We start from the raw sequence: 12,984 nt of genomic DNA, 5'->3' as shown, positions 1-12,984 counted from the left end.
TGAAATTAAAAGATATTAAAGAGATGAAATTTTAGTATAACAAAGAGCTGAAATATAATGAAGGTATGAAATATTACGAAATGAAGAGATGACATTTCAAGATAATAAAAGATGAAATTTAAATATTAAAGGTGAAACGAAATTTCAAGAAACCAGGTTGATATTAAATTTCATGGATCTAACGGAGCCTCATTCTTACAAAATAAAATATCTTGTTTGCTTTCTTCTTTCCAATGTGTCTTTTTCTTCAGATATAATTGGGTTTACGAAGTTACAAGAACGGGGTAAAGAAGTCCTATACGCTTGCTCTGCTTATACTATAGGCCCAATGATAGCACAGGGCCCAATTTCATAGAGCTGCTCAGCACGAAAATTTGCTTTGCATTAAATTTCTTCCTCAATAAAAACAGGATTACCAACCAAATTTCCATTTCTTGCCAGGGGCGGATCCAGGATTTTCCAAACGGGAGGGGGGTGGGGGGGGGGGCGTGATTTAAAAAAAAAAAAAATCATTTCTTTTTTTTTGTCGGGTACCCATAATCACTTTCAATTATGGTACATTATTAATTGATACAGGAACCCGACTAACTATAAGAACGTCCGACGGTACTGCGCGCTCCGATCCGCCAAAAACGAGCAAGTTTTCATCTTGTAGACATACGACAGCTAGGTTATTAATAGTTATTTTGAACAAAATAATACCCGGGTGTGTAGTTTATTTTGTGTCGTCCCACCTCCCCGCCTTTTTTTTCTCTCTCTCTTTTTTTTTTTTTTTTTTGCCCGACAAAAAGGGGGCGGGGTGTGCGCTCCCCACGCCCCCCTGGATCCGCGCCTGGTTGCATATTGCTTGTTACTGGTATTCAGCTGTTGTTTATAGAAAAGTTTGCGGTAACACCATGTAATAACAATCTCTAAATGAGTTGGGGTGGTTCTGAAAAGAACCGTTGGATTAACTCGACGTTTCGATCAGTGTGCTCTGATCGTCTTCTGGAGAATGCTGGAAGAAGACGATCAGAGCACACTGATCGAAACGTCGAGTTAATCCAACGGTTCTTTTCAGAACCACCCCAACTCATTTAGAGATTGTTATTACATGGTGTTACCGCAAACTTTTCTATATCTTACTTCCACCATGCAAAGTTTCAAATCCTACCCAGCTGTTGTTTGATTATCCTGATAATTACGTGGAAAGTTGGTTGGGTAACTCTGTTTTTATCAAGGAAGAAATTTCATGCTAATCAAATTTGTGTGCTTAGCAGCTCTATGAAATTAGGCCCACCCAACACTACTTAAGGCATGTGCTAGGCATTGACTAGTAGGCCTACTCAAAAGCTGTAGCTTTCTAGGCCAATCAAGTTCAAGGGAAGTTTCACATTGACCATTTTCATGCCATTGGTAGGCCTATGTGTAACTAAATACATGTCAACATTGTTTCAACCTGTGTGCACGCCATAACCACATATTGGTTTTTAACGACGTTTTTGTTGGGACACCGTACATTCGTTGTCAATAAACAAACCAAGATGGCGGACAACGCTTGGCTCATCGATGGCGTTATACAATTTTTACGAAGCCCAATTTGGCAAATGCCAGTGATGGGTTTCATTGACCAGAAGTGCTTGGGTAAGAGACATACTTTCTGCCTTATCATGTTAAACGAAAAATGCATAGATATCTTAATAACACTGTGACCATCAATGGAAGGATCATTCATTGCAGTTGCAAATCAACTCGCTTTTTATTTTAATCAATGCACTGTGAGTGTGACTGTGGTGTGTGTGTGTGTGTGATAATACCCGTGCCGTGTGTGTTAAATCTTTTCTCTGTGGGATTGTGTGGTGACAAGGAAGGTAACCCTGTGAGGGAGGGGAGGGGAGGGGGGGGGGGCACAAGGAAAGGGACTGAGGTAGCCCTGGTAGGGCGTCAGTCAGTGCCACTGCACTGACGTCCTGGGTATAAAGGTTCTTTACAATGCGAACACAAGTTTGACTACAATTTTCTTTATTTTTTACCTGATTTGAGAAGCTGAAATTCCGTTCATATATTCATAAGAATCATAGTGTCCCTCACTATATTCTCAAAGAGTTCACAGCTAACATTAGTAACAAATATATCCATGGAAGAAATTATGTCCAAAAATATGTTGAAGTTCTGCACTAGCGATGTTGATCACCGTGTACCAATTGATAGTGTGAGCCCAAGTGCGCATGGCTTTGAGTACAGTGCATTATCTTGCCGCTATTCGCCGTCAAAACAGGGTAGGTGCCGTTAACTCGCCTTCAACACCTCCAATATACATTTTAAAATCCAGGAGGCATAAAATCTTCCAGCTCAAATAAAATATTTTATAGGTTGAATTTCGGTTACAATTATGGGAGTCAAATTTTTGACTCCCATAAATGACCGACCGTGTTAGTTCGCAAAGTAAAAGGAAAACCACGCAATTTCGAGGCAAATTTGTGTGGATCATTATATATTCTACTTTTAAAATATCTTTCTAATCATATGCATTTTATAACAAACGGTTTTAAACGCTTTTCAAAGACCAACTCGACCGATCCAAGGCAACGTGTTCCTTTAATGAGTGTCTGGTTAGCCTTGGCCGCGCCACACAAGTGGGGCTAGTTATATGCAACTGCTTGTGACATAGATGTTTGAATTGTCCAGCTTGGTTCGCATAGCCTGGGTCAAGTAGCCCCCCAGTTTTTAAACATGCGTGCACGCAAAGTTGTCACCCTAGGCCTAGCCAATGTTTTGTAGTACATCTTCCCAGGGGAAAAGTGACGAGAGGTACTATCACTACGGCGCACTGCTCATGGTAGCGAGGCTGGTGTAGACCTTTATCGTGCTGCCACCATTTTGGCCATGTTTCCTGTATTCAATATAGTGACGGATGCTAATATTTGTTGGGCACAAAGGAACCAGACTGTTTTTCCCTCTAGCCTCAGTTTGGTAACATTGATTTGAATGGGACAAAAATCAAGATGACTGCACCACCATGATGAATGTCTATTTCCCACACATGATGCTTTTGTTCACCATAGACGGTACCATAATCTATAAAAGTAAAAAGTTATAAAAGTGTGGTGTAGCTTGCTCGAGATGGTCACCTAAAAATAATAAACACTATGTTTTTTTTTTATACAGTGTTTGACCCTGAAGAAACCAACAATAAAACGTACAAAGAAATACACACAGAGTATCAACAGTTGGTAAGTTTGAAAAAATCTACGTCGCCTCTAAATAATAACTGTCAATGTATTTTCATGAGAAAATCAAATCCATCCATGTCTAGGGAGCTTAGGGACCATTCATAATAGTCGATGTTCAACAAATTTGATTTTTTGTAAAAATTGTTTTGACTAACCAACCCACAACTTCGTTGTTTAATCAGCAATGAAATTGGCAAGCACATAAAACTTTAAGTAGGATTTAAAACTTTGCATGGTAGAAATACGATTTTGAATGGTTTGGGGTAACACCATGTAATGACTATCTCTAATGAGTTGGGGTGGTTTTGAAAAGAACCGTTGGTTTCAACTCGATGTTTCGATCAGTATGCTCTGATCGTCTTCTGGAGAAAGCTGGACTCTGATGCTGCATACTGCTTAGTACTGTGGAGGCAGATTAGCTTGGTGTTGCATGAAGGCGGGAAGTAGAGGCGGGAAAAACTTCGTACAAAAGTTTTTTGCTCGATATAATGAGCTTCTGCTCGCTTATAAAATGTTGCAATTCCAGCAAGATCGAGAAGACATTATCATCCATGCAGGGATGAGATTCTTCCGCCTCCTGATGGAAGTCCATCTTTCTGACTTTGAAAATTAGGGGACAAGATCATCCAATTTTGTTTTATTTGTTCATTATTAGCCTACTTAAAAAAAAAAATTTTTTTGTTGTTGACATTTTTAAACATTGACTGTTGTAAATGGCCCCTTACCGACCACATCTCTGGCTGCAGCATTCTCAAACAGACTCCACAGATTGAGAAATCTAAACAAATGATTCATGCATGAATCGTTTCTAAGATTCAAATGTTTTGTGGTTGATAAATCATCAAAACTACACCAATGCAAAGGGAATCCTTTCTCAAAATAGTTTCATGCTATCAACAGCTTATAGTGCTTTTATGGTTAAATTCATTTTAGGAGAATTTACCAATGTATTTGACCCTACCATTAACTTCCGTTGTTGTCTTTGTGTACAGGTGGAGTTTATGTTGGAGAGTTTTGTCAAAGACATCGGGATCAAATCGGAGGAGTTCATTAAAGCTTGCCAAGGGCACAGCTACCAGTCTAATGCATCTATCATGGTAAGTACTGGAAGGGGGAGGCTGAAGACAACCAGGGCCCAATTTCATTGAACTACTTTATGTAATTTTCTGCTTAGCAAAAAGTAAACAGGAAACCATGCAGTCACAAATGGTACATATGACATAGTACTTTGGCTGGTACCTCTTTACCTGTAAGCAGAATTGTTTCAAGCTTAGCTTATTGTTTTGTCTAAGCATGAGCTCTGTGAAACTAGGCTCTGTGATGAAACTAGGCTCTGTGATGTGCAAGAAAACATTACAGTGTGTTTTGATTAAACACTTGCATTTCTTCAGAGGTTTGGACAAAAGAAAGTTGATTATCTTGGTTTAATGAGTAGAGCGCTAAATCTCTGTCACCTGATTTTTGAAACCTCCTGGGTGCAGCTGGACATGTTCCACAAAACAATGTTTATTGAAAAGTGATTATTCCTTTGGAAGAGAATATTTTGAAAGCGGGAACTTTGCATCAGTCAGTCTTATTCAAAAATGTATGGATTGTGCATTTACATTCGTAAGTTTGAGACGATGGTGCATAGAAAAGACCAAACGCAGTTGTATGCAAACAGATGTACAACAGCCATTCAACAGTCATACAATATTACAAGTGTTCACATTGGTTTGTACACTTGGTACAGACACACAGATACGTCCAAAATGGCTTCAAAATGGATGACATATTAGTGCTCTAGTCAACAGCTTTATGTGAAAACAATACTCCGATAATAATGCTTCATCTCCCCACTGACAGTCTCTACCATTTCTCCCCCCTTTCATCCAAGACGCTCTTTGAGCAAGTTGAGGCTGCTCAAGACTTTGAAGTCTTTAAGCGAATGATGATCAAACAGAACATAGAGCTTGAGCTTCAGGTCTTACACGTAATGCAGGCTCGTACTGGGGAGATCCCCGGTATACTCCAAGCTGATCAAGGGACATCTGCCAAATATTCTCAAGCTGCTAATACTGAAAACGAAGATGAGAAGATCCTGAATGAGATCCTCAGGTAAAAATTACAACTTTGTTCTATTTTTTATTTATTCCAACAAAACCGCCAAAAATGGAGAAGATACAAGTACATTATAATTACAATAAAAGAATCCATAGACACGTGTTTAAGGAAACAGGATAACCCTGACACTTATGGACGACCCCCAGACCATCTTGACAGAGAAGTTAACAAAATGATTATCAGAAGAACTTGGGTTAACATTTAACCAAGACTATGAGTAACATAACAATGGGGAAATCTTACCGGTGTACGCACTTTGGATTATTCGTCAGAGGTAAACTAAACCGAGAAGATGGTGAAACAAACCGAATAACTCTTAGACATGGGACAGCAGATGTAATACCGTATTTATATAAAGAAGGACCAATTGCAGTGTCGGGAACTAAGGTTAGGGTTAAGATTAAGAAGTGCCAAGTTGAAATTAACCACAATTTAATACGGATGGAAACAGTAGTCATTTACTATTAACTGCAAATCAGTCGTAGCTGCTTAGTAAAGTGTGATGTCACAATGCAAATCACTATGTCGATACTGACAATTTTTCTTACACATATTTTATTGCTTTGTGAAATCGACCCTTGATCTGTTAACTACTTCATAACCTGAACCTTGCCTGTGTTTTTCATTTCCAGAAAATCCAAAGAAGAATACGATGCTCTGAAAAAGCAAGGGAAGGAGAAGGAAGCCGGGATTGATCTGAAGATGGATAAAGCAATAGCGAGCAGTAAGGAAGATGCTGAGAGATTGCAACGGGAAAAGGCAAAGGAGGAAGAAATGCTTAACAAGGTACAAATTATCCAAATGCCTTCTCCAGGTTCGGCCTGAATTTTTGGCACAGCACAGCCCACCATCTGTATTATTAGGTTAGGAAAAGATTCAATGGTTTTAGTTGTTTTCAAGGAGACATTTGACTCTTAAGTGAGGCTGCCAAAATTATCTAAATTTTTGTGCAAAGATTAGTCTTTTCTTTGATGGTACCGGATTGGGCCAACCATTTAACCTGACATCAGAAATCACATGACAAATCTTATTGTGCTATTTCAGTAGTCAGAGACCAGTTTGTTGCTGTGTAGTACCCATTGTCAGGTCAGATGCACCTGCAGTTAGATGCACACATATCATGCATTTTGACTCATAAATTGGCAAACCAAATCAGACAATAATCGTCTGGACATTAGTGCAAGAAGGGTGACCCAGCTTAGCGTAGAGTGACTTACATGTCCTCTCTAAAGCACTCGCCTCTCACTAGTGGTCATTGTTAGGGCCATACAAGAGAAGAGTTATGTGTTGGTTCCCACTGAAAGAGGGTTTTTCTCCGAGCCATCTGGTTTTCCTCCCTCCGGAAAAATCAAACCCAGTCTTAGGCTGTGCTCCACAGTCATATATGGGTCTATGTGGCTGGCTGCCAAAGCACCCTCGCATGCCTGAGGCGTGAACACATTGTAGCTGTGTCCTTCGCAAATCAGCCTTCCCGTGCCACTAAAGGATGATTAGCCCCCCAAATTATTATCAATTCTTTATTTTGTCTGTGTCTGAGAAACAGGTTTTATCCGAGAGTAAAGATGAGTATCAAAGGAAAGTTGAAAGGGAAAGAACAATAACCGATAAGGTATACTGTTGGACACCATCATGGCTTGGCTTTGATAAAACTATGACCTTGAAAGCTCCTGCTCTGGCATTAAAGCCAACATGCGCGTCTGGCAATTTGAAGCTCTTAGTTTGCAGGGCCTACTTTCATGACGATGTTCGTCGAGGGTAAGCAAATTGTTCAGCTAACAGTGGCAGACAAATTTGCTGAAGTGAATGTTTTTGCGATGGCATATTAATCACAATGGATAGTATACTTATGTGTTGCTGTAACTCCTGGCCAAGAAAAAGGGCTTAGCATATTGTTGCAATTAGGAAACGTAGCAACAACTTAACTAACTTAACCCTTTAGAGAACATAGCCACCACAACTGGCTTGTACCAAAAGGCTGTAGTTGTTAAGCGCTTAAAGAGAAGTCACAGAGAAAGAGGTAACTAAAAGATAACAACAAAAAATAAAAATTCTTTTGCATTTTGTGAGAACATTTGTTGTCTTGGTTCTCAGGGTTATTGTCTCAAAGGAGTGGCTCACTGTGCTTCAAAGAGTATATAATAAGACCTTAGTTGGAGTTAAAGTCAGAGCTAGGAATTTGAATAGAAGCCCATATGCTGTCTGCATTCATCATTTAAAAGCTGTGCCTTGGTTTAATAGTAAACCTCAACCTGCATGAAACTGACTAACACTTCAGACTCACCACTTGGTGTTGGAATTCTTATTCTGTTGTTACATCAAAGGATTCGGGTACTTTTTCAAAATGTCCACAGATTTACATTAAAGGGAAGGTACACGTTTGGCAATTTCTCAAAACAAATATTAATTTAAAAACTGACTTGGTAACAAGCATTGGAGAGCTGTTGATAGTATAAAACATTGTGGGAAACGACTCCCTCTGAAGTAACGTAGTTTTTGAGAGAGAGGTAATTTCTCACTAAAATAATAAAAGACTTCTAGCTAGAAGTCTTTTATTCCTATCTGAAAGCACACAAATTCGTTCAACAAGGGTGTTTTTTCTTTCATAATTTTCTCGCAACTTCGATGACCAACTGAGCCAAAATTTTCACAGGCTTTTTATTTTATGCTTACGATGAGATACACTAAGTGAGAACACTGGTATTTGACAATATTATTACCAAACGTGTACAGTGCCTTTAAACTTACAGGGTTTGAAGATAATGATAGTGGAAAGCTTCCCTTCAAATATTACTAACTGAGGTTCTGTAGTTTTTGAGAAATGAGTAAAACAAGTCATAAAAATAATTTTCGTCTCAGGAAGACGAAAATTATTTCAGCATGTAAAATCCCATTAATCAGTTATGATATTATACCATAACGAAAGCATAACTGGTTAACACGTTTTTACATGCTAAAACTGAGAAGGAAATTATTTGTTTTACTCATTTCTCAAAAACTACAGCACCTCAGCAACTAAGATTTTCAGGGAAGCTTTCTACTATCATAATCTTCAAACTGTGTAAGATTAGTGTAAATCTGTGGACCTTGTGTTTTGTGTTAGGAAAAATGTACATAGACCCTTTAAGGCCGAATCCGACTTGGTGGCTACAGCTAGGTTTCCGTGTCATCATCAATGAAATATAAACCATGCTTAGCAAGACCCTTAGCAACAGTTGTAGCTTCAGCTTAAGCTGCCAATTTGGATACAGCCTTTCACTGAATGAGCTACATGTAATCAATGCAAAATAATGCATAGTCTAAAGCTTTTACTGAGCTTTTAAGAAGGGCTCCAAGGTCAAATTCTGTTTTGTTTTTGATTCACGCATTTTAAAATATAAAGAGTCCTTCGGAAAACAATTACAAGTCTCTAACCTCATGTTGAAAAGGTACAAAGTGCCACTGTGTTTGATACCCTAAAAAGTTGTCGAAGACTAAAACTAATGTTTGATTCTGTCTCAATCCAAATACACAGTTTGTACTCTTTGTTTACAGAGAACTTTCCTTAATTTTCATGAAATTCAATCATAACTGCATTGAGTTTGACCTTTTGACTGGCGCAGAATTTCCTCTTTGGAATGTACAAACCCATTTGTGTTTGATGACCGATGTCATGTTTCAAATTTCGCTCTGTGACAGAGTATCGAAGAGAAAGAGATTTCACTCCATTATAACGTGAGGTTACAGACTTGTAATTTCTCCCTAACATTCATTGGGGACTCTCCTGAAAAATGAGTGCATCTCAAAACCCAATTTAATTGAAATTTTTTCCAAAATGAAACCATTTTTACCACTCACATAGCTTTAAAAGTATTTACTTTGTTAAAAAGCGAATAGTTTCTTACATACAATAAACAAGGAGTGTTTTTGAAACTTGCTAAAAAAATGCTATAATCCTAGTTTCTTTCTTGGAGGGGCTGATTCAATCTTTTGGTAGACTTCCTTTCATATCTGTTACTTGTTTGCGTTCAACCCCAACATTTTCGTTGGCTCCTTTGTGTGTAAGGCCTGTTTTTGTGGTACACATAAATGTGTACAATTGCTCTCTTTGCATTTTGTATGTGTCTTGCCAACTGGACCTTCAGTGTCTGAAAGACAAGTGCAAGCAAAATCCCCGCTCCCCGCCAAATGTTGTTACCATTTTAGAGTGTTGTCTCTGAAAAGAGCCGGTGTAGTCTCAACGTTTTGAATAGTATCTGCTTAGTAAGAGTAAAAGAGATTCTACACACGGTTGTATCCACACACCGGTAGTTATTTTCAACACCATGCATAGCTTCAAACTTCACCTAGATTTATTCAGATTTAGATTTTTCTCCATTTTAAGATTTAAGATTAATTGGCATTTTAGTCACTATGGTTTGGTTTACTTAATTTTATAGAATGAGTCTGTCTCGGTATCTGATTCCAATAAGCCTTTTTGAGATATGGCGGACACATTGCTACAACACTATAAGGTTTGGGTAAATTTGTGTGTATGCACCCACACCAAACAGTACACCCCTATCACGTCCGCCATACCTCAAAAATGCTTATAGTTCTTCTTGCTTTTCTATTACTGTTTCAAGGCATGACATCATTAGTAATGGAACATGCAGTAACAAACAATGCTTTCACTGTATTAACAAGATAATAATTTGCATCAGGGATAGAGAATTGTTTTTTACTTGATATGTTTGAAGCAGTTTATACCCAGTAGCTGATACTGAACAATGTTGAATGGTCAGACAGTCGGAGGGTTCAAACAGTCTCTAGTCACACAAGTTACGGTCCTGCTTGCAAACAAACTAACCCTGCCTTTAACTAATCATGTTTTTTTGTTAACCTTTCAGGCTTTGAAGCTGTCTATCTCTAATGGCTCGTCCAAACCAGCATCAGACGCCTCCAAAGGCTTACCACCAGTACCCCAACCAAGCAAGGTATTGTCTTAACCACCACATGTATCTTTACTGCCGGGGATGGATTTCCCCACTCTTTTCCCTTCCACCGATGTGTGTTAACACTGTATACTTGGTACTTTCCAGAGTTCTGTGAAAATAATCGCAGGCATATTACTTGGGTGGGTTTCGAACTCACAACCTTTCTCATTCTAGAGCAGTGTCTTACAAACTAAACCATCAAGATTGCCTGGTAGCTTGAGGCACTTTGAATCCTATATTCCAGCAGCAATGATACGCTTGATGTTTCTTTGCAGCAACCAAGTTCAAGACCCAGTTCCAAAGCGAGCACGACAAGCAGCAAGTCACCAGCGCCGTCACCAGCGCCAACCCCAGTACCTGCACCAACGAGCAAGCCTGTGACTGGTGCAGAAGCAGCAGCCAACTGGCTGAGTAGCGCCAAGGCTGAAGCTGCTGCTGATGAAGGAAGAGGATCAAGAGCTAGTGTGAGTCAAAGTTCAATCAATCAATCAATCAATCAACCCACACATCCTGCTCCCAAAACACTACCTTGGATGGGAACTAGACAATTCTCTGTTGTAAAGCAGCTGTCTGAACCACTCAATCACCTGGGCCCAATTTCATGGCCCTGCTTACCACCGAATTCTGTGCTTGCCATCTCCATTCTTAGCCTACTGGACAAGGGGCCAAGTTCTGCGCTAGGTGTGTGAGCAAAAAATGCCTAGTAACTCGCCTATCCCAGTATGTTTTAGTGGAAATGAAGTATTGAATTAAAACTTAATTGAATATATCAACAGTTTTGTTTCCTTTCTTAATCCCTACACTTAGGTTTCATCTTCAGATGCAGGTGAGTTAAAGAAGCGGGAGGAATATTTGAAGAAACAACGAGACCTACTCATCAAGATGAAGAGGCAAGAACGAGAGAAACACTTCAACAAAGAGACGGAGTCTGAGACTAAAGCAACAGCTCGACCCAAGTCAGCCCGAGCAGCTAGACAGGCTACTGCAGGTTAGTTTGGTTCTGACTGAGTAGATTATTAGTAAACTCGCCTAAAAAGACGCTTAAAGCAAATATTAAAGCAGGCATGATATTCACCTCACTTTAGTCTGTTTTCCCCAAATTTTTAGCCTTGGGAAAAATCAGAAAAATTGTTATTAATTAGGCCAGGAAAGTCTATTGGAGCCTACACAATGTGTGCATGTAGGTCAGCCCTTGTACTTGATAAAATGTTCCTACTTTTTCCAAGGAACAAATATCATGCCTGTAAATGCATTTCACTTGTGCCTTGTTTGCAGAATAAACTCACTCAGTGAAGTTTAGCTGTTCCATTTCGCTCGAATTCACCTCATGTTACCCGTTTAAATCCTTTAACACAAGAAGGCATTTCCATGTTTCTTTTGCAAATTAAGGTACAATAGGTTTACTCGGGATCTACCTCTGTAGGGGCTGTTCATACATTATTCATGAGGGTTATTAATGAATTATTCATGTGTGTTTCAGGTGATGTGAAACCAGTGGCATCAAGTGAACAGCAAGATAAACAGATGAAGATGCGTCTAGCTTTAGCTGCTCGTCTTAAGAAAGAGGTCATTCAGGGCAAATGAACGTTCTACTCATCTGATATGACCGCATCAATAGTGCAAGTATTACACTTAACAGTGCTTTGTTTTTAGACTCAATCTTATAAAGCAAGTGATTTGTGCTGAACATTTACTTTGCTAGATAAAAAATAAAAAATTGTTAAATGTAATTCACCACCTTTTTGTTTTGCTGCAATGTTGTTTAAGCTGAACTTAATTTTAAGCCCACTATTTTTTCGCTTTTGCACTAGGAAGTTTAGGGCCCATGGGTCAAAAACAGGGCCCAATTTCATTAAGTTTGTGGGCAGACATTTAAACATATACGCGCTATCAAATCTGTTTGATTGCTTGTGAAATGAAAGACATTTTTGCTAATGAACATTTTTCTATCAGCAGCTTTATGATATTAGGCCCAGTTGAAATCTTTGCGCGGAAAAATCTTGATTAGCAGAAACAGTTTACCAGCCAAATTACCATGTAATATAATTTTTAATTTGGAGACAAATTTGCTTAGCACAATTTTCTGCTAAACAACTTTATGACATTGGGCCCTGGCTTTAGGGAATGACAATGTGGCAATACTCTCTGCTTAAATAGAACATAATTTTCTATTTTGATTTTGAAAACAAGCATGATATGTGTCTTTAAATGCTATTTCTTTTTGACATTGAGAGTCTTTCAGATCAACTTTCTTTTTTCAGGAGGATTGGTAAATGGTTTGTCGTTTATTATCAATAAGCTTTAAAATTGAAACTTGCAATGTTCCCCCGTACCCACTTATGATTAGCCAAGTCGTCAAACATGACCCACAGTTAAAATGTACACAGATAAGCCAATTCCAGTGTGATAAATTTGTGAAGTCCATATTCTAGTTATGAGGTATGACCAAAGAATGGATCTATCTATATTCAGAGAAATTGTGATTCACTTTTACTGTGGGTTAGGTACTGAGTACACAGTGCTTAATACACATCGGTGTGAGGGTATAAACAATCCTCCCGTATTCCACTTTTGAAACCAAGTGATTAGCCATGTCATCAAATTATACCCACAGATAGAATATACACAGATCCTTGATGCTATTTAAGTAGGATTTGAAACTTTGCATGGTGGAAAAACAATATGGAAAAGTTTGCGGTAACACCATGTAATGACTC

The 12,984-nt window shown here is 38.7% G+C and overlaps 1 protein-coding gene across 2 annotated transcripts; it reads left to right on the top strand.

The window, feature by feature from the left end:
- The first annotated feature begins 1,516 nt into the window (after positions 1-1,516).
- Positions 1,517-12,984, top strand: LOC117300652 (cilia- and flagella-associated protein 36-like). Of its 2 annotated transcripts, XM_033784350.1 has the most exons (10): positions 1,517-1,623; positions 3,148-3,212; positions 4,205-4,309; positions 5,089-5,309; positions 5,948-6,101; positions 6,859-6,924; positions 10,181-10,267; positions 10,543-10,731; positions 11,075-11,255; positions 11,748-12,984. In XM_033784350.1, the coding sequence occupies exons 1-10, from the start codon at positions 1,524-1,526 to the stop codon at positions 11,849-11,851; spliced, it is 1,272 nt and encodes a 423-aa protein (XP_033640241.1). In that variant the 5' UTR covers positions 1,517-1,523; the 3' UTR covers positions 11,852-12,984. The 2 variants fall into 2 exon arrangements, with proteins under 2 accessions (XP_033640241.1, XP_033640250.1); XM_033784359.1 differs by lacking the exon at positions 6,859-6,924.

This window comes from Asterias rubens, chromosome 1 (assembly GCF_902459465.1).
Source record: "Asterias rubens chromosome 1, eAstRub1.3, whole genome shotgun sequence".
Classification (NCBI taxonomy): Eukaryota; Metazoa; Echinodermata; class Asteroidea; order Forcipulatida; family Asteriidae; genus Asterias; species Asterias rubens.
The sequence above is the reverse complement of the archived record's forward strand: the minus strand, read 5'-3'. Positions and strand labels throughout refer to the sequence as shown.